Source organism: Hippoglossus stenolepis, chromosome 22, assembly GCF_022539355.2.
Source record: "Hippoglossus stenolepis isolate QCI-W04-F060 chromosome 22, HSTE1.2, whole genome shotgun sequence".
Classification (NCBI taxonomy): domain Eukaryota; kingdom Metazoa; phylum Chordata; class Actinopteri; order Pleuronectiformes; family Pleuronectidae; genus Hippoglossus; species Hippoglossus stenolepis.
In genome coordinates, this window is record NC_061504.1 from 15,845,837 (window position 1) to 15,865,032 (window position 19,196).

The following is a 19,196-nucleotide window of genomic DNA, read 5'->3' on the forward strand; positions in this document are numbered from 1 at the left end:
GAAAATGGGTTATGCTGCTATTATCCTCCCGGCAGTCCATCACTGGTCCCCTAGCCCCTCGTTTACGCTAGCCATTATCACGCCAGTGTCCTTAGCGCGACAGCGTTTGGACTCTTTTACTGCAAACCAAGTGCAATTAATGATCATTAGCTGCCCTGTCTCGCTTCATCCCCATCAAGCCCCAGCCTGCACGGTGGTTGGCAGACGAGGGCCAATCACAGCGCTGCGAGCACTCAAGCATGCACTGCACTCGATGGCCTAGCGCTTGGCCATTCTTCGCTCTAACAGGCCATTGAGCGCTCGGCGAGGAGGGGCTCATTAACACCGGGCGCTCGTTAGGGAAGGGACGACTGTCGCTGTGCCACACGCTGGACAGGAGAGGTCTGTCCCAACACAATCGGTCGACTCTCCCTCTAATTATCTGAGTGGACCTAGATTTTGTTTGCAAGTGGTCACATTGCACCAGAGTGTGCTCCGGTTGCTTGTTGCCCTCCCTAAACCTCGGCACGAAGCCCCTCTCACCCCTCTCACCCCTCTCACCCCTCTCACCCTGCTCACCCCCGCACACTCACTCACACCCCCACCCAGCCCCACACCCACTGTCCCAAAACCAGAGCAGTTTTATCCGTTACTATGGCGGGATGTCCCCGTGTACCCACGCATTGTTTGGCAGCCAGGCCACGGTGAGCAACCACAATGGGCTCAGAACACTTTACCATCACATCGCCGCAAACACACAACATCGCACGGCACAGACCCGCCAAAAATCACCCGCCACGACCACCAGATTGTTCCAACGCTGCCAACAACTGCAGCCAAAGTTCACGCCGACCCTCCTGTGTTTGGACAGAGTCTAGACTGATGAATGAAATTGGTTATTTTTTATTTAGATTTACAACAACCCCCCCGATGGACAAAGCCGTGTTAAGGGTTCGCTCGTCTGACTTGATATTTAAAGATCATTTCATCAGTCACTGAGTTCCACGACAAGTTTGAAAGACACGAGAACGCAACGGTTCTGGTTCCGGAAGTAAAATTCTCATTCATTTCCTCCATTGACGTTTAAATAAGAGTTTGAAGCCTTGAACCAGGTCGACCAGCGACGAGATGAATCGTGACCATAAAACTTTTGATTCGGAGCAAAATAAATATTTTAAAACAGAAAAAAGTTGCAAGACTGTGAACATAATTATTATAAGAGTGAAGGAACTACACATCACATAAACCATCGAGGATGATCCCTGTCCAATGGTTTGGTAACTTAAAGCTGAACCATCTGATCGTAGGCAACATGGTTTTCATGGTAACAGTTGATTTCACCGACTTGTGGTTTCTACAGGAGCAATTAGCATCGTTTCACAATCTCATAGCTTGTGGTGAGTTACAATATTATGGCTGATTATCAAAACTAATAATATATAACTAGTTAGAAAATGAACAGTATTTTTAACCACACTGTTGAGGAGAGATCTAATGAAAGAAGCTGCTCGGCTGCAGAGGATTTGACCTGTGCTGTCCTGAATTGAACTATTCTGGATTTATCTCTTCTCAACTCAATGAAAACACAAAACTAAATCTGGTGGATTACGTCTTTTACGACTCACGTTCTCTTACTTGTGATTTCCCTGTTTTCTCACAGTGAGTTTATGCGGTCGCTCATCGGCAGTATGGACTTTCGCTCTCTTGAAGTGAGGCTCTTCAAAGCGAAGGTAACGTCGAGTCATGTTTCTCAAACTCTTCTAAACGTCGGTCGGCTTCAGCTGCATTTTGCAATGAAAACCTCGACACCACATGTCTATACTGAATTCGTTTTCACATGGTGCATTTGATTACTTCCAGGCAACGTCAGATTAACTTTCACATCAGTCACTTTCATGCCACTAACACCACCTCTGCCTCTCTTTCATGGCTCTGTGGGTATAATTATAATGAAATAAATACTGGTAAACACTTTGAAGAGCAATTCCAAAGCATGTCTTTGTAAAGCTAGCTTTTTTTTTTTAAAAGGAGAGGCACTCGGCCCTCATGCATAGAAATGAGGAAAGCAAGCCAGAGAGAAGAAGAAGAGAGGGGTGCTTTTCCCTTTTCATAGATTAGCCCGGCCCTAATCTCATTAAAGTGCCCAGCAGTGAACATGCCGTCCACTCCGCCCAGCCCTGTAATCAGCCCGAGACACACGGCTCATCTGAGCTGGACCGGGACTGGCCGGCCAGCTGGTCGCTCACAGGCAGGCCCGGCCCTCATTCATACGAGGAAGTGGTGAGCCTCTGAAAGGCAGGAGGAACATGAAAGCCTGTGGCCATGGGTGTGGAAACTGAGCCGCTGGCCAGGTAGAGGAGGCTGTGTAATTATAGAGCTGTTAGGGATAGGGTTGTTAACTGGAGAGGTTGGCAGGGGGAATGGGCTAATTGCCAGAGGGATTATTTCCACCGCCGCCCCCGCCGCCGCCCTCCTCCCCCAACAATTATTACCTTGACTGCATTAACGGTGCAAACAGGTGCACTCAAACAAGACTAGAAACAGGCCGTGGTAATCTGAGGCTACCCTGAAGAGCAAACACACAAAAACACAGCCATACTCACATGAGCGCACACCCACACACCCACACAACTCAAGTCCAAAGCCAGTTTTCTCATTTTTTGAATTTATTTCTTCTCTATTATGATGATGACCGGAGCAGCGGCTGTTCCTCTTCCTCCTGGAGGAGCCGCGAGGAGACGACGGAGCTCAGCAGGGATTCATCAGCGCAGAGCAGCTGCTTCTGGAGCTGAAGGCCGGCGGCATCCATCTCGAGCAGGAGCCGGCCATCACGCTGCAGCTGCAACACTTTCCGCCTCTGGACCTGCTGGACTTTCTGGCCTACCTGCCGCTCTTCATGCTCATTCACAACTCGGTCATCTCCAACCCTCTGGACGACTCCAGCCACCTCTGACCCCAGGCATGGCTCAGTCTGCCCCGCGAGGCTCAGGTATCAGCACCACCTCCATCACACACACTGCTGACGGCTCGTATAGAAACGACGGTGCACAGGAAACAGACGAGAGTTAGATTCAGAGTCACACCAGCTTTTACAGTGTGTTTACGGAGAACTCACACATACAGAGGCTCTGATGGAAACACTGCTCATTCACTTTGAGAGCCGGAGCCATATTGACGTTCCTTTACTGTTCTTCGCTCGCGCTTTGTGCAGCAGAAGACGAGCAGAGTTCAACTTTTCAAGCGGCAGCTGCAGGTGTCAGCCAATCAAATCATGTTAATGTAAAATACAGGTTCTGCCTGACATCACACGTTAGAATGAGTTTGGAGAGAGGAGGCGGCACGGAGACGAACCTGGTGTGTGTTCATGTGTTCTCGGGGCTTATTTCCCATGTACTTCCATGTCCCTTCCATTGACCAGTCCTGACAGGGAACAGTCACGTAAACAACAACTTAGAAAGTCGGCGGAAATGTTGGAGTTGACGAATTTCTGAAGTCAGCACTCATAAAGCAATAAACACAATTTTACAATCAGCTCTGAAGAGATGCTTTTAATGTGAACGAGTCAAATGTTACTTCCGTCGGCCTCTTTTTAGACAATACAGACATTTTTATGATTAACGTGTTTAAAGTTTTAAATGATCCATCTGCCTGTCGCACTTTGTTCTTTTTCTTTGCTCTTCATTATCGTGCAAATATTAGAAAGAGGTGTTAAGGTGTTGATTCAAGTCTCAACACATAAATACAACACATTTCATTTACAGCGTCAAAGCACATGAACACACCAAGGTTTGACCCGGACCAGGACAGTAATGAGATCTTCTCTGGGAGTATTACACTACTTCTAGTTCTATGAGGAAAAGGCCATGTAACATGGATTCTGCTGTAGCTCCTGGAGACGTGGAACATGTGGTAGAGCTGTGAAGTGAAGTGCTGTCTATGGTCCTGAAATGTTCTGCAGCTGTGGATGTTCCTCCACTGCCACGACTGTTCACTGTGCAGAGACTTTACTGAAGATCCATTATTCTGGCAGAATGAGAAAGCAGAGACGTTTCTGTCCTCCTCCTTCCAGTCTAATCACCGCTGATGAACGATATTCAATAAGATATTCCACGAATAAAGTTTTAGCCGTTGTTTTGCCCCAGCTTTGCCAATTAGACGTGGCCCTGCTCGCCTGTGGTTCCACGCACTGGACAGAGCACATAGGGAAACATAATGGACACTGACAGGCAGCGAACCAGGACTGTGAGATCAGGGACGTCCTCTGAGCAGCATATGTCTTCATGTAGAGTCCAAATGTACGAAAGGAAACTGTGATTCTCGAGGTTGGTGTTAAACCTGCAGTGTTCATCTTCCTCAGCTGTCACGTCATCCTTATCTTACGGTGACCTTTACAAATGTCAGAGCCATGTAATTCAAACGAGAACCTGACGAGGCTGTCTTGGTTGTGATGTTTGCAAAAGGTGGAAATAAACAGACAACGAGCCGATTCTGTCTCTCTGCTGGAACATGGACCTAGTTTGTGTTTAACTGTATAATGTCAGTCACGTTTGTGGGTGTGTACTTGGATGTTTTCTTAATTTTCTGCCTGTATTTTTACATTTTCTCTCTATTATTGACTTTAATGTGACACCATTTGTTAACTTTGGAACTTCACATCATCTCAGATTATTTACGATACTGCTGACACATGTTGTTCTGGTCGGAAATAACTGGATAAATAAAATATGCTGATTTGAATCTCAGATTTGCAGAGTATTGTTTTTTTTGTGTGTGTTTTTTTGAGTTAATCATGAATAAAATGTTACTTTAGGCCCCAGTTAACCGAAGCAGGTGGCAGTTTTGTTTTAGCAGCTTTTAGTTTAACTTTAAGAGTTTTAGTTTGTGTATGAAAAGGTCTGTGAGTCAGTGTGGGAGCAGTAGCAGCTTTTAATTATGCAGGTTGGACCTTTTTGTCAGTGTTTACATTGATATTTGTTTATTTTAATACATTGAGTTACATTTTTACTCCCACACAGTTATAATAATGAGTTTTAATTTTAACATCCTTCTAAATTAAGCAAGCTTTGGTTAACAAGTTAATTTTCTTAAACTCAACAAGACATTTTAACCAACACTTTTATTTCTGCTCCTATATCATATGTCTGAGGAGACAATAATTATGAATCTATTAAATAATAATAATTCCAAATGTGCAATAGGTTAGTTACTTGAGTTTTGCTGCTCCTGTAACTCACAGTGGAGCTGCAGAGCTGTCAGACCGTGCTCCCCCCACCCAGGGCCCCCTGGTGGCCCGTGAACCCTCCATTGAGAACAACTGATGAGGCGCACGCACAGCTCGTACAATGAATCCCTCAACGCAACAAGAGGTTTTACGGATTGTTTCTCTTCGCGGATCAAATATTTTTTCTTATTTGTCAGAATCACAATTTACGGTAAAAGTGGGAAGAAACAAGCCACAGAATCCAAACTGGAGCCACACAGGGAGATTTTCTTCTCGTTTCCCAGGTGCTGATTGCTGTGTGTTCGGCGGCATGCTGCTGTCAGGAGGCACACGCCATCAGCCAGTTCAGCTCCGTGTCTCCACTCGACCACCACACAAAACCCATTCACTCATTTAACCAGACACGCGTCCGGTGGCAGCCTCCGCCGTATACCTGTCAAACTCAGTTTTTCTCCAACAAAAGAACCTGCCCAGTAATGTACTGCTGATAACTTCAGTGTGATCATGCCACTGACATTCCCTCCAGCTAATTTAAAGGTCAGCCATGGTATATAAATATTGGCGGTATGTTTTATTAAGAGACAACAAAAGAAGATCTGGTGCTTTCTCCAACTTTCAGCCAGTTTGTGCTCACACCCACATTAAAATATCATATTTAACCAGATGTTTTATAAACTACAATGACAAGACGTTTTAATTGATTAAAAAAAAAGCACTTTAGCTGTTTGTTTGAGGATGAAATGTCTCTAAAGTTCCAAAGAGCACTTGTTCTACCAGATGTACTTTTTGCGCCTGCAGGACTTTGTTTTCTTTTGTATATTGTTCATATAGAAAAGGAAAAGGGGACAGACAAGTGAGCAGAGTTTAGTTCCGAGTTGGCTAAAAGCTTTAAGAAGGCACTGGGTGTGGAATTTCAAGAAAGGAGTAAGAAATAGTCGTGCGTAAAATGTGCGTAATTGTGCGTAAAAGTGTGGCTTCTTTTTCTCCTTTGTCCCTACATCGCCACACATGTCTTATATTCTGGCTCCATCATCCCCTCTCGCCTTCCCCCCCTCATGTACCTGCCCACTAAAGACACACAGAGAGACAACAAGTGTCCACTTTAAATTCACCCAAAATCAAGACATGGAAAAGAGATTCAGTAGCAAATCATTTTATTCTTGGACTAGAGTGTAGAAAATATGGTTATAAGACTTGTTTTTTTCCACCATCTGTTTTATGTGAAGACAGTATAGAGCTGGCAGTGTAAAGACACAACGCGTGGACATTGCGCTCTGTTTGGACAATAGCTGCATAAGTTTTGATCATCGTGAAGTTCATGACATAATAACATGGTTTCTCTATTAAATAAGACACATTGGTGCTAGAACAAAACGTCAGAGTATCAAACTCCTTCTGGAAACCTCGTGAACAGAAGAGCCAGAGAATAATAGACTACACGTCTACATAGGCAGGAGGTATTAGAAGCAACTTCGCAATATATAGACAAAATATATACAAAAAGGATGTGTACAAAACATCTATAAATCTCTTACATACAAAAATATCTTAATATATTTCAAAAAAGCGTTTCATATAGAATTTTATAGAATAAATCCGCGACTTGGAAGCATTTTTCAGAATTAAACGGCTAAGTTTTGCCAAGGGTTAGTGTTCTGTGATTGGATTTAGCATAGTTGATGAGCGACGTATTAAATAAAGTTTTTAATGTGCTGCTGAAGAGCGTGGATTCACTTTAGTGTTTTTTTATGTCAAGGGCAAATGCACAGAAGCTCGGTTTCCCACGCTGTCAGGAGACCCGTCTTCTTTTAATCCTTTGGCGCTGATCTCTGGTTTCCCCCAAGTTTTCAGGACGTTCAGGCCTCGTCTGTCTGTCTGTCTGTCTTTCTGTCTGTCTGTCAGTCAGGTGGACAGGAGGACAGGGCGTTCAGGACGCAGGGACCGATACGCGTGTACAGTGCATCTTGTTCTTGAGGACACCCAGTCTCCTCCGGGACCATCCCAAGCGCACGACAACAGTAAATTGAGTTGATCCATATTTCTGTGGAGAGAACGAGAAAACGTTAAACGACTGTTCAGAGCATTGATCATGATTTGGATTTGATTCATAACAGTGTCTGATTCACACTTCGTCACATCTGGGCTCACCTCATACAGATGCTCAGAACCAGTTGGCGAAGTCCAGCAGTTCCTGCTCCTCTGGACTCAGGGGGTCGTATGAACCCTCGTCAGATGAGTAGGAGGACACCGGGGAACCTGCCATGGAGTTCATGTCTGTGGAGTATCCCTGCGACAGGCTGGGCGACAGGACGCCGGACTGAAACGCGGCGCTCACCGCGTCGTGCTCGTCCAGCAGCTGCTGCAGGGCGCGGATATACTCCACCGCGGAGCGCAGCGTCTCCACTTTGCTCATCTTCTTGTTGGCGGCGCCGTTGGGGACGTGCTCCCTCAGGGTGGCGAAGCCGTTGTTCACCAGCTTCACCCGGTTCCGTTCCCTCTCGTTCCTCCGCGCCACCGCGTGCGGCTGCTGCTGCGGGAGAGTGTAGCCGAACCCCGCGAAGTTCAGTCTCCGCTTGCAGCGCAGCAGCTCCGGGGAGGTGGAGCGCTGCCTCTTCGGCTGCTTGGAGCCAGACTTCCCGCTGCTCTGGCTGCTGCCGCACGGGCTCAGCTGGATGCTCTGCGCCGTCGCGGAGGAGAAGTAGCAAGCGGGCGGCATGAGCTGCTGCTGGCTGATGTTAATTTCCATCTTGGCCGTGAAGTCCATTCCCAGGATAAAAAAAGCACACAAACTTATAAAGAAATCAGCAACTCTCAAGGCGGTGCGTCCCGCTCGTGCCGTTCACGTGGTGCTTGACGCGCACTTGTTTCAATGGGGCAGTCCGCTGGGCTGCTGCCTCGCGCGCTCCTCAAAGCTGCACTGACTCCTCGAGGAGAGACGCCACTGCTTTTCAATGCGTCTGGATGAGGGGCTGGCCACGCCCTCCGGTCGCGTGGATCCACCTTGGGCTCCTGCGCCGGTGCCGGTGCGTTACGCGCGCCGGACGCGTGCCACTTGAAGCACTAAACAAACAGCCAGTGGTGAGTTTCTTTTCTATCTATCACTCGTGTCAGTAGGTGCAGCACAACGCAGAGAAAGTTCAGGACGTGATGTGCACATAACCACAATCAATGTGGTTTTACGTTCTTTTAAAAAAGCCTGTTCAACATTTCGTTTAGCAACTTTTATTTCGCTCTATTTCTTTGATTGTTTCATTATTTTATGGAGCAAATGTGAAAAACTGCTTTTGTGAGTTCATTCCAGAATCTTTCAGCAAATAAATTATAACTTTAGCCAAATATATCGAGCTTATTTATGTTGTCCTGAAAATATACGTCTCAAGTTAAGTTGAGTGTGTGACTGAAGTCACGTATTTACAGTCATCTGATGGAAACTCCTCGTCTCAACAACATCATCGTACGACTTTCAGTTTGAGTCTGTTCGTGTAACTGGACTTGTTATCATTTATCTGAATAAGTGGAAGTTCCTGTTGATAGTATAAACATCCAGTTGTCTAAAGATCAAAGGTGTTTTTACCTTTACCAGAAATAAAACCTCTTTTCTTCTTTCAGCGAACATCCACGTTTCCAGCCTCACCCGGAGTTTAGTCGGAGATCTGTGCAGATTGCTGCTGTCTCACTGTTTCACTGTGAACGTTACAGACGCGTCTCATTTGAGCCGCTATTGTGCATCAGAGGCCGGATTTTCCACTTTGATTAGAGCAGATCATCAGCCGCGCACAGGCGGAACGGAGGGTTGCAAATCTGCGGAGGGGCCCGAAGGAGCTGTGTGGAGTTGGTCTTTGTTTCGGATTTGATCCACTCGACGCGGTTACAGTGGCGTGGACGCGCCGTGTTCTGTCGATTATTGTCGCTTTTGAAAAGTGGAGAATAATAAAACACGTCTTTGAGCGCGGAACAAAACCAGGACCAAACTGTAACACCCCTCTCTCTCTCTTCCGTGCGTGCATCCGTGCGTGTGTGTGTGTGTGTGTGTGAGAGTGTGTGTGTGCGGCAGGCTGCGTGAAGAGTGTGCGCAGTAACACACAGAGAGTGAAAAAAGATACCCACTTTTCAGTTTTGCGTTGAGTTGTCTGTGTCTCTGTGTTTGTGTGTCCTTCAGTGGGTGTGCACCATTCATTTCTGTGTGTGCGCGTGTACAATAAAACACGCACGGAAATAGAACATCAGGCAACAAAGATAAGACAGATCTGTAGTTTTTTCATTTTTTCCCCCGTGTCCCCGTGCGTGCGTACAACACATATAGTCTGTGTGTGTGTGTGTGTTGGTGTGCGTGTGCGGTAGGATGCGCAATAACACAGTGGGTGGGAAGAGAACATTTTCTGTTCAGATTTTACGCACTGAGTTCTCTTTATCCGCACGATAATCTTCTCTGTCTGTGTTTGTGTGTCCTTCCGTCCCTGTGCACAATTAATTTCTGTTTGCGTGTGTGTGTGTGTGTGTGTGTGTGTGGTGTGTTGTGTGTGTGTGTGTGTCGTGTGCGTGTGCAATTAAACAGAGATAAAAGCATCAACAAACAAATAGTAAACAAATCAGTCCTGTTTTCAGTTTTTTAAGTTTGTGCGTAAGTTTTCAGTTTTTACACGTTATTGTGTCTCCCGGTGAGAGTGTGTGCAATATATATATATATTGTCAGTTTGTGCGTGTGTGTTAGTATGTGTGTGCAAATAGCCCCCCTTTATTGTTGTGTGCGTGTGCTTGTGCACGCGCGTCCTGAAGAGGGGATTGTAATAAACTGTGCAATTTTTCTGCGCTGGCTTTCAGAATCAGGTTTGCAGCCCTGGCCCCCTCCTCCTATACCCCCACCACCACCACCACCGACAATACTTTCTTTTCTTTCCCTCCCCCTCTTACACCTCCCTCTCACCACCACCCCTCTTTTTTGGCCCAACAAGAGTTTAGAAAAGAAGCGTGGGTTCTATTCAGCCTCCCCCTCCACCTCTTCCCCATCGCCAGGCTTTCTGAAACCTATCCATGCCCTGTCAGTGCGCTTCCAGAGTCCAATTAGCGCTTTGTGAGGACTCTCTCTCTCTCTCTCTCTCTCTCTCTCTCTCTCTCTCTCTCTCTCCCTCTCTCTCTCTCTCTCTGTGCAGGTCTTCCACAGGCTGCTGGGGTCTGGGAGGGCGCTCACTTTACTCGAGGGGCTTTCCAGTCATAGCTGAGTGTAATAATTAATATGACATCTGGGCGCCCAAGTTCCAATTTAACCACTTTCTGTGTTTTCTCTCTTTTCCCTCCTTCCTGGAGGGATCGTTCTCTCTCTAGCAGATAATAGAGCAAAGACTCATAAGCAGCCATTGATAGTGTGTGTGTGTGGTGTGAGGGATTATCTTTCCATTGGTTTGTCATTAAAAACTGTTTTTTACTCTCAGTTATGTTTAGATTGGTGCAGGTGCATAATGTTTAAAGACTCATGTGTTCAACCAGACTTCAAAAAGCAGTTACTCTTAACTTGTATCATATATTTGTTTATTAACATACAAAATACATCTGTACAAAAAGTTGCAACATGATAATTTGATGAAGGACTTGTTGAACTTGCTCTAGACTAAAAAAGACTTAGACAGAGAACTGACACATACCCATGCAGCCCATGTTTGGTTATGACATATTGAAAATCATTTATCATGAAAGATGAAAAGGAAAAAATGTATGAAATATATAATTCCGTCACCCACACCGTTACAATGACTTCATGGCCTTTTTAAAATATAGATTTGTGTGATGGACTTCTGTCTCCTCTGAGATCTTTGTGTAAACATCTCCTCCCTCTTGTCTCTGCTGGTTTCTCTCATGAGAAGGTGTGAGAGAGCAGCGCCCTCCAGAGGACAGCAGAGGCACCCTGTCTTGTGGTCCCCCAGAGATCACAGTTTGTGATGCAACACTTGTGGAGAGAGTTTGAATCATCTCTAGATTTGAGAGTATTAACTTTGCACTTCTTCCGATATATGATAAGAGTCAAACTCTCCCCATTTGAGGTGATGACAACGTCTGTTCTGACTCAGGGGCCTGACTCGTCTGTACCTGAGGGGGCACACACACCATCCAGTACTGGGGAAAGTTCCAGCCACTTTAGATTAACAGACTCTCATCCATCATCACCAGGGGCTGCGTGTGATTGTCAACAAACCCAAATGTCTTCTCCTGAGAGACAAGGAGGACAAGGAGTCCTGCAGCAGATGATCTGGTTCCCACATAGTCTGGATCTTAATGCTGTGGATTCAGTCTGAGAAGACAAGAGACACTGAGACACAATAAACCCACAGAGGAACTGTGGCAAGTTAATTGATAAATATAAATGTTCTTGACATTATTTCTTACAACCACTTTGCTTTTAGTGTCTAAAACGTGTTCCCAGTACTGTTCCTTCCTATCGTGGCATTCAAAGAGAATAATGAATATTTATTTATAATATTTATTCCTTCATGCAGTAAAATATATGTCATAATACACGTGCATTAATAATATTAATGGGATTGGCAAATTCGCGAATCTAATCTTTTTTGTCTTTGCTGAGCTTCCGTAGAGTTCAGGTCACGTGGTTTTGTTTACCATCAGGAGGCGCGTGTGTGTATAGAGTCAGTACTTGTACACCTGTTTCTCTATAAATACGTGTATAGACTTACTTTTACTATATACGTGTACTTGTATAGGTTTATTGTATCGTGATGCTAACGTCATGCTAACGTTTAGTTGATCTTTCCCGGGGAGCGACCAGTAGCTAAGCTAGCTGTCAGCGCCCGAGCTAGCTCTCTGTGCTAATGTGAGAAGTTAGCTTGATGTCTAATGTGTTTTTATTAATAAACATCTCGTGTTCGCGATGAGATCTTTGAACTACGTGCAGAGGGTCAGTCTGGACTTCACCGGGACCCTGTTCCCTCACGCCATCTGTCTGGGGGACGCGGACAACGACTCGGTAAAGAAGCTAACGACACTGTTATTGTTTTATCATTGTTCCTCCACAGCTGAAGTTTCAGCCTCATCCAAAGTGGATTTAAAGTTTCCTGTGAATGTTTGAATATCGAGTCAAATAACTGTTAACATACACGTGCAGATGATAAAGTACATATTGAAAGTACATGGTGTTTGGTATTTGTCATGTTCCACTGGAAGACTATTACATACAAAGGAGACTTTTTAATTTAAATTTAAATCAATTAAAAAAAATCGTCAGTTATTGTAATGATGCAGAAATGTTTGAGACAAACAGAATGGAGCAAATTATGTAATATTCTAAATATATTCGTCAAAAAAAAAAGGTACCTTAACTTTTAAACTTTTGTTTTTAGAGAACAAACTTATATATATAAGTTAAAAAGGACCGCCCAAATACATACACACTGAGGCAGGATCCAGAATATACAAAAGTTAATAAAAGTTAAACTCTCAATAAAAGAGGTGAATCTAAGATGAATAGAAAGCATGAAACACAATTTACACTCAGAGCTCTCCTCCTTCCATCCTGATATTGTTGTTGTCTCCTGAGGATGTGCAAACACTAGTTTAATGCTTCTCTTCCACATGTTATCATTTATTGAGAGATAAATTAAAAAGCGATATGAAGATCAAAAGCAGGATTAGAAGCACGTTTCAAGTCATTTTTCTGTGGTGCTCTAACAGCAGTGGTCTCAAAATACCTTCCCTCTGTGTTAAAGCAGAATAAACAAGTTGTCTCTTTTTGCTGCAGCTGAACGAGCTGGTTGTGGGAGACACCAGTGGGAAGCTGCTTGTGTATAAGAACGATGACCCTAAACCCTGGGTCACACGCTCCTGTGTGGGGATGGTCAGTACTTTACCAAGATCACTGTCCTTAAATCTCATGAAAGTGAATTAGATTTAATTTCACACGTGTGATTTGGTTTTTGCAGCTGACATGTGTTGCGGTTGGAGACGTCTGCAACAAAGGGAAAGTAAGGAAATGATAAATGAGCGGCAGCAGCACTGTGTCATGAACATTCAGATGAGGATGTTCTCAATGTCCTGTGTGTTTCTGCGTGTCTGTCAGAACCTGGTGGTGGCTGTGGGCGCCGAGGGCTGGTTCCACCTCTTCGACCTGACCGCCGCCGCTGCGAACAAATCCGATTCCTCCAGCCAGCACGAGTCGCTGTGCTCCGACGACCAGCGGCCCTTCTTCACCCAGCACATTCCTGCCAACACCAAAGTCATCCTCATCAGGGATATCGGTAAATGTCGATGACCTCAACCTGTTTATCGTGTTTGTTTTAAAAGGATTTCGACTGCAGAGTGTACATATGTGTGTGTGTGTGTGTGTGTGTGCAGATGGGGACGGACGCTATGAGCTGGTGGTGGGCTACACAGACCGGGTGGTGCGAGCTTTCCGCTGGGAGGAGCCATCCGACGGTTCGGACCTGGGAACGGGTCAGCTGGTTCTGCTGAAGAAATGGCTTCTGGAGGGGCAGGTACGCTGTAATCGAGTTTTACACTAATAGAGTCTTATTCACGCAGAAGAAGATATTTATTACCACCAGTGTTATTCATGGTTTCCTCTCATGCTCCAGATTCTTTGGTTTCTCATCAAGACTTGTAAGAGAAGCTGTTTTCTCCTGACCTTGTGCATCTTGGTCTCAAAGACATTTTAAAAAGATAATTCCCATTGAGTTGCTCTTGCAGGTGGACAGTCTGTCCGTGAATCCAGGTCCGGAGGGTTTACCAGAGCTGATGGTGTCTCAGCCCGGCTGCGGCTACGCCATCCTGCTGTGCTCCTGGACACAACAAGACTCCTCCGGCTCTGGAGATGACGCTTCTGCCACCCCTGGGAGGTAGTACAACCCCCCAACCCCCCCCACCCTCATAATACTAATGTTATGTAAAGTGATTGGTTACGTTCTCTACATGCTTTGATTTCTCTGCTCTCAGTGAGGGGCCTTCCAGAGACATAGTTCTACATCTGACCACCGGGCGGATTCACAACAAGAACGTTTCCACTCATCTCATCGGCAGCATAAGCAAAGGTAGCAAACAGTCGATCCACGAGTTATATCATATGGAAAATGGCCGTAAATGAGATCTGAAAGATTTCATTGAATACGTTTTGATTCCCAATCATTGTTCTTCATCAGGTTCTAAAGAGGAATCTTCTAAATGTGGACTCTTCGCTCTCTGTACTTTAGATGGTGAGTCATGGATTAAAAACATTTCATCCTTTTTAGGCAAGAACCAACAAACACTGAGAGTTAAAACATAAACTTGTTGGTGGAGGTAATGAAACATGTTTTTATAACACAGGTCAAGATGGAGAATATCCCTTGTACGATATGTTCCACTGCACTAATTAATGCCTACCGCCAGTTGATGTAGGGTCTATACGTCATGTTCAGTTATTTGTATACCAAGATAAAAGTCAGATTAGCATGTTATACATGAACTGGGAGTTGTATAAGTACGACAGGTAGAGCATTAAACCCACAGCTTTAGTCTGTGGCTGTTTGCTGATGTGGAGGATCCTCCTGCAGACGCAGATAACTGTCAGCAGCTGGAGAGTCCATCAATATTTCAAGAAGAGTGGATCTGGGGGGGATTATCCTCATCGCTGCCAGCAGCACTTACACAATCTTTCCTCTGCTGACACCCTCACGAGCCAACATACAGAAAATAAATGGTTTTACCGAACATGAATTTATAGATTTATACCCACAGAATATTAAGGGAGGATATTGGTGGCTGTATTTCAAATGTGTTGACAGTAATATAATGTCAGGGATTATTCACCACAGTCTGAAGGTGTCACAAATCCTCTGCACTGATCTTTATTCTTGTCTGTTTGTCTCTCGGTGTCTTCACCTGTCAAAGGAACCCTGAAGCTGATGGACAGCTCGGAGCAGCTGCTGTGGTCGGTGCAGGTGGATCATCAGCTCTTCGCTCTGCAGAAGCTCGACGTCACTGTGAGTTTAGGTTTTTTTTTTAATGTAAAGATTCAACATAACGTTTATTTTAACAATACAGATTAGTGAAAAATGTTCCATTTAATTTAAGACTAATCTGTGCACGTGTTTGTTTGGCTCCAGGGTGACGGCAGAGAGGAGGTGGTGGCGTGCGCCTGGGACGGTCAAACCTACATCATCGACCACAATCGCTCTGTCGTCCGGTTCCAGTTCGATGAGAATGTCAACGCCTTCTGTGCTGGTGACACACCTCATGTTTCTCATGATCTTTTTTTATCAGATCTAATTTTTGCAAGTGCATGCCTGTAGTTTGGAATAAGGGATCCCAACCTTTGACAATGAGAATATACATTTAAAGGCATGTTCCCTCATCATGTAAGTTAAGGTTCAGTTGCAATTTTGTCCTTCCTCCCAACACGCAAGTGAACCTGCATAGGAGAGAAAGATAGAGAAGAAGGAAAGAGGGACTGAGAGAAAAGAGAGGGAACAGAAGAAAGAGAGGAAGAGCATCAAAACCGAAGGAAGAAGGAAGGACCCTGATACGTCTCCTTCAGACACCACAAAATAACATTTTAATTTATATCATCGCTATTTCGTTATTTCCGTCAAATCATTTTGTTTGTTGTCCGGAGGCTCGTGACTTTTCTGTGGTGCAGGGTTTGTTCCAGAATGTCAAGAATCCCATGTCGCCAGTAGGTGGCAACATGGAGCTACAGATTCTCCCTCTCTCCCTCTCTCCCCTCAAATCGTTCTGCAGTGTCACAGTTTATCTCAGAGAGCTAATGGGACATGCACAGCAGTAAATGGATTAAAGAGACCAGACCATGTTTGATCTGGCTGAATCCACTGAGATGTGTGTGTGTGTGTGTGTGTGTGTGTGTGTGTGTGTGTGTGTGTGTGTGTGTGTGTGTGTGTGTGTGTGTGTGTGTGTGTGTGTGTGTGGACAGTATGTGGATGAAAACAGTCCACACATTAGATCGGTTTCTGTTTGTGTGGAAGCTGACTCCAGCACAGAAACATATATTAGTAACCAGGCAGCGAAGGGCTGCTGATGGTTTCATTGTGATTCACAGACGCTGATCACATTGCTGCTTGAGTAAAAGCTGTGTGCAGTATACATAAATTCAGTGTTTACGTTTCTTTGTGTGTTGCAGGTCAGTACACGTGTAAGGAAGGTAAAAACAGCCCCTGCCTCGTGTACGTGAGCTTCAGTAACAAGATCTACATCTACTGGAAGGTGGAGCTGGAGCGTATGGAGTCCACTAACCTGCTGCGCGTGCTGGAGGAGAAACCTGAGTTCAAACAGCACATGAAGGCGCTGGGAGTCGGTGAGTGCGCCAACAACTCAGTCATTAATTAGCCGATCCCATCCCATCCAATCCCATTGGGTATGGTCTGATAGTTAATTATAGCTTCTAGTGACAACAGCCAATATTTTGGGGCTTCTGGTGTCGACAGCGTAGAACCTCCGTGACGTTGCATTTTCATATGTCGTCTCTCAGACATAGTTTGAACTCTGGAGCAAAACGAACGACGCAGGTCTGTTCACAACCGTCAAGAATAATGAAAAACAAACAGGATTTGATGACGTGCAACTGAAGAAAGTCATAATGTCGTGTACAGGAAGAGGCCGGGGAGGAAATAGATCAAGGGAGCCTCTAATTCAATGCTTTGCACTCTGCATTCAATTCTATATAAATCCATAGCAAGTCGCTCAACTGAGCTGAGGAGACAGAAGTATTTTTAGAGGATCTTTAAATCCACAGGCGCACAGAACACAGAAGCCTCTGGTTCTTCTCTGCTTGTCATCTTTTTGTCGTCTTCATCAAAGCAGTGTCTCTGCAGTCCAAACACGAACCTCCTGACAAACACAATGTTTAACCAAGACAAGTACTTTGGGTTAATGATTGCGAATGCGCACAAAGGTTTTTTGTTTTTACTTCCTCTTAATTTCCTCTGTTGATGCTCTTTTGTAGTAGAACATTAATCTCCCGTCTGTCCTCGTGCGTTTTCAGTCTCCACGCATGTCACAAATATTTCACAAGAGCGAGAAGGGCTGATTAAATTGCTAATTTGTCGTTGTGCCTTTTTTCGGTCTGCATGGACGAGCAGAGAGTCGAGCACTTCATGTCCAAAAAGCACGAGAGGAAAGCTACTTAGTGAGGAGGGGGAAAAAAGATGAGGACACACAATCACATGATTAGCAGGGTTTGCTGGGGCGTTACGAATGAGGATGAAAATGCAGGTTTCAGCAGATTTCTTTTTTGCTGTGTGGTAGTGGTGTTAGCGTAGCTTCCTGCTGCCTCGGTTAATAATTCAAACTCTGGGCCTGTTGTGTTTCTTTGGACTATGATTTCACAGGCGTGTTATCTAACCCACCGTGGAAAATGTGTGATGTAGCAGCCTAGGGACAAGGAAAGAGAGAGCAGAGCGGAGAGGAGACAGCCAAGGACAAATAATAAAAACATGGAGTGTGTGGGGGGGAGAGGATATTTGGCTTTGTGAACATGCGTTTCAAATCTCTGTTTCAAGAAACCAAATTCCCATCAGAATAGTTCTCAGGCTGTTGCTGTTCGTTAATAATCAGCCTTCAGTCAAACGATGATTACGAAGAGTCTCTCAGGTCTTCATAGCAACGTGGGAAGCTTTTCTTAATATGGACGATCCCCTCCTGCTTGACCGTTACCTTTAATATTTGATTGAGGAGTTCAATCATCGGTCAGCGTCGAGGAGTGAAAGTAGCACGTAGCAGTGAACGATAGTGAAATGAAGAAGAAAAGACGGATCAGTATCTTACTTATTGCTAAAACAAATCACGTTAATGCATAACAATACGTTATACATCAACCATAAGTTATAATAATAAGTATAATATTATATTTATGTATATTTTCTATTATCTGAAGTTAAGTGCAACCAGAACATCTGCAAGATGAAACACGTGAAACAACAAGGTGCTGCTCGGACTGTTTTCTTGTTACTGTGAAGCAGCTGCAGCAGGTTTTCAGTCAAATTAGATTCACTTTGCTGTGGAGGAAATTATCTCATTACGGCTGCGACAAGTGATGCAAATGTGAAAAACCGTGAAAAATCTCAAGCCATTAGAGAAAGAGCAGAAATTAGAGAGGGAAATAAAATGCCAAACAAAAGACGTGTCTGGTTCTGCAGGAGCTTTAGAGCTGGTTAATTATCATGTACGTAAGGTAGGAGGGCAGGGAGGGAGATATAGGAAGATGGATAGCTAGGTAGAGGTCAGTTGGTAGGTAGGTAGGTAAGTAGGTAGGTAGGTAGGTGGGTATAGGAACTATAGGAAGGTGGAGAAGTAGGTATGGTAGGTAGATGGGTATACGTAAGAGAGTGTAGGTGGGTAGTTTTAGTTTAGTTTAGTCTACAGCAGCTAGTGTGGCTAAAATGTAAAAAATACATTGTGCTGGATAAGTTTGAACTGTCAGCAGAGTCCTCATGATGTTCATCTGCTCACCGAGTGTCTCGTGTCAAAGGTCATTGCCACGTCTGTGTTTTCCCTCCACAGATGCTGAGGACCCGGCAGCGGTGAGAGCACTGGTGGCCGATGTTCTCTATAAGGACTCACCGACGTAGCACAGTGGCACATCGGCACATCGGCACATCCTCTGTCCTCCTCCCTCACTGTAAATACTCTCTGAATAAACCCTCTGTCTCCAGTGCTGTGTCTGTGTCATTGGTGTTCCAGGTTCAGGTTTCTGATCCTCTGTAATCACAGATATATGCCTGTGTCATTGGTATTCTGTCCACCCGGGTCGGTGTTTAACAAGGTTTGGAGAGGAAGAGGAAAAACATGCAGGAGAAATGATAAACTGTTTAATTTCAGCTGTGAATGTGTGACATCTTTAATCGAGGAGCATCAGCAGAGGCATTGTTCCGCTGTCAGTCAGCACGGACCAGCTGATTAAAAAGAGCTCTCCCATCTGGGCCTGTTTTCCTTTTCAACCCTGCACTCACTCTCGTATCATCTCGGAGATATGAAGCACTGAAGATATTACATAATGCAACACGGC

At 44.9% G+C, this 19,196-nt stretch overlaps 3 protein-coding genes across 4 annotated transcripts in view; 2 read left to right on the forward strand and 1 right to left on the reverse strand.

Annotated features, from left to right (window-relative positions):
• Window positions 1–4,721, forward strand: part of LOC118101997 — a 31,043-nt gene extending 26,322 nt beyond the window's left edge. The window contains exons 10-12 of one of the 2 annotated variants that reach the window (XM_047338484.1): window positions 1,640–1,709; window positions 2,681–2,968; window positions 3,741–4,721. In XM_047338484.1, the coding sequence (XP_047194440.1) occupies window positions 1,640–1,709; window positions 2,681–2,932 (322 nt within the window). In that variant the 3' untranslated portion in view covers window positions 2,933–2,968; window positions 3,741–4,721. Of the gene's footprint in view, window positions 1–1,639; window positions 1,710–2,680 lie in introns of both variants that reach the window. The other variant, XM_035148119.2, reaches the window with a different exon arrangement.
• A 1,616-nt stretch (window positions 4,722–6,337) lies between these two features.
• ascl1a (achaete-scute family bHLH transcription factor 1a) lies at window positions 6,338–8,250 on the reverse strand. The gene is made up of 2 exons (XM_035147863.1): window positions 7,349–8,250; window positions 6,338–7,241 (listed from the first exon to the last, which is right to left on the reverse strand). The coding sequence occupies exon 1, from the start codon at window positions 7,962–7,964 to the stop codon at window positions 7,362–7,364; it is 603 nt and encodes a 200-aa protein (XP_035003754.1). The 5' UTR covers window positions 7,965–8,250; the 3' UTR covers window positions 6,338–7,241; window positions 7,349–7,361.
• A 2,872-nt stretch (window positions 8,251–11,122) lies between these two features.
• itfg2 (integrin alpha FG-GAP repeat containing 2) lies at window positions 11,123–18,842 on the forward strand. The gene is made up of 12 exons (XM_035147862.2): window positions 11,123–12,173; window positions 12,945–13,040; window positions 13,126–13,167; window positions 13,263–13,440; window positions 13,538–13,677; window positions 13,889–14,037; window positions 14,135–14,229; window positions 14,338–14,391; window positions 15,068–15,159; window positions 15,283–15,400; window positions 16,314–16,487; window positions 18,692–18,842. The coding sequence occupies exons 1-12, from the start codon at window positions 12,078–12,080 to the stop codon at window positions 18,757–18,759; spliced, it is 1,302 nt and encodes a 433-aa protein (XP_035003753.1). The 5' UTR covers window positions 11,123–12,077; the 3' UTR covers window positions 18,760–18,842.
• The last annotated feature ends 354 nt before the right edge of the window (window positions 18,843–19,196 follow it).

Coding starts and splice junctions, on each gene's coding strand:
- ascl1a (XM_035147863.1), bottom strand. CDS start 7,964: ATGGACTTCACGGCCAAGATGGAAATTAACATCAGCCAGCAGCAGCTC.
- itfg2 (XM_035147862.2), top strand. CDS start 12,078: ATGAGATCTTTGAACTACGTGCAGAGGGTCAGTCTGGACTTCACCGGG. Junction 13,041..13,125: donor CACGCTCCTGTGTGGGGATG/GTCAGTACTTTA, acceptor TGGTTTTTGCAG/CTGACATGTGTTGCGGTTGG. Junction 14,392..15,067: donor CGCTCTCTGTACTTTAGATG/GTGAGTCATGGA, acceptor CACCTGTCAAAG/GAACCCTGAAGCTGATGGAC.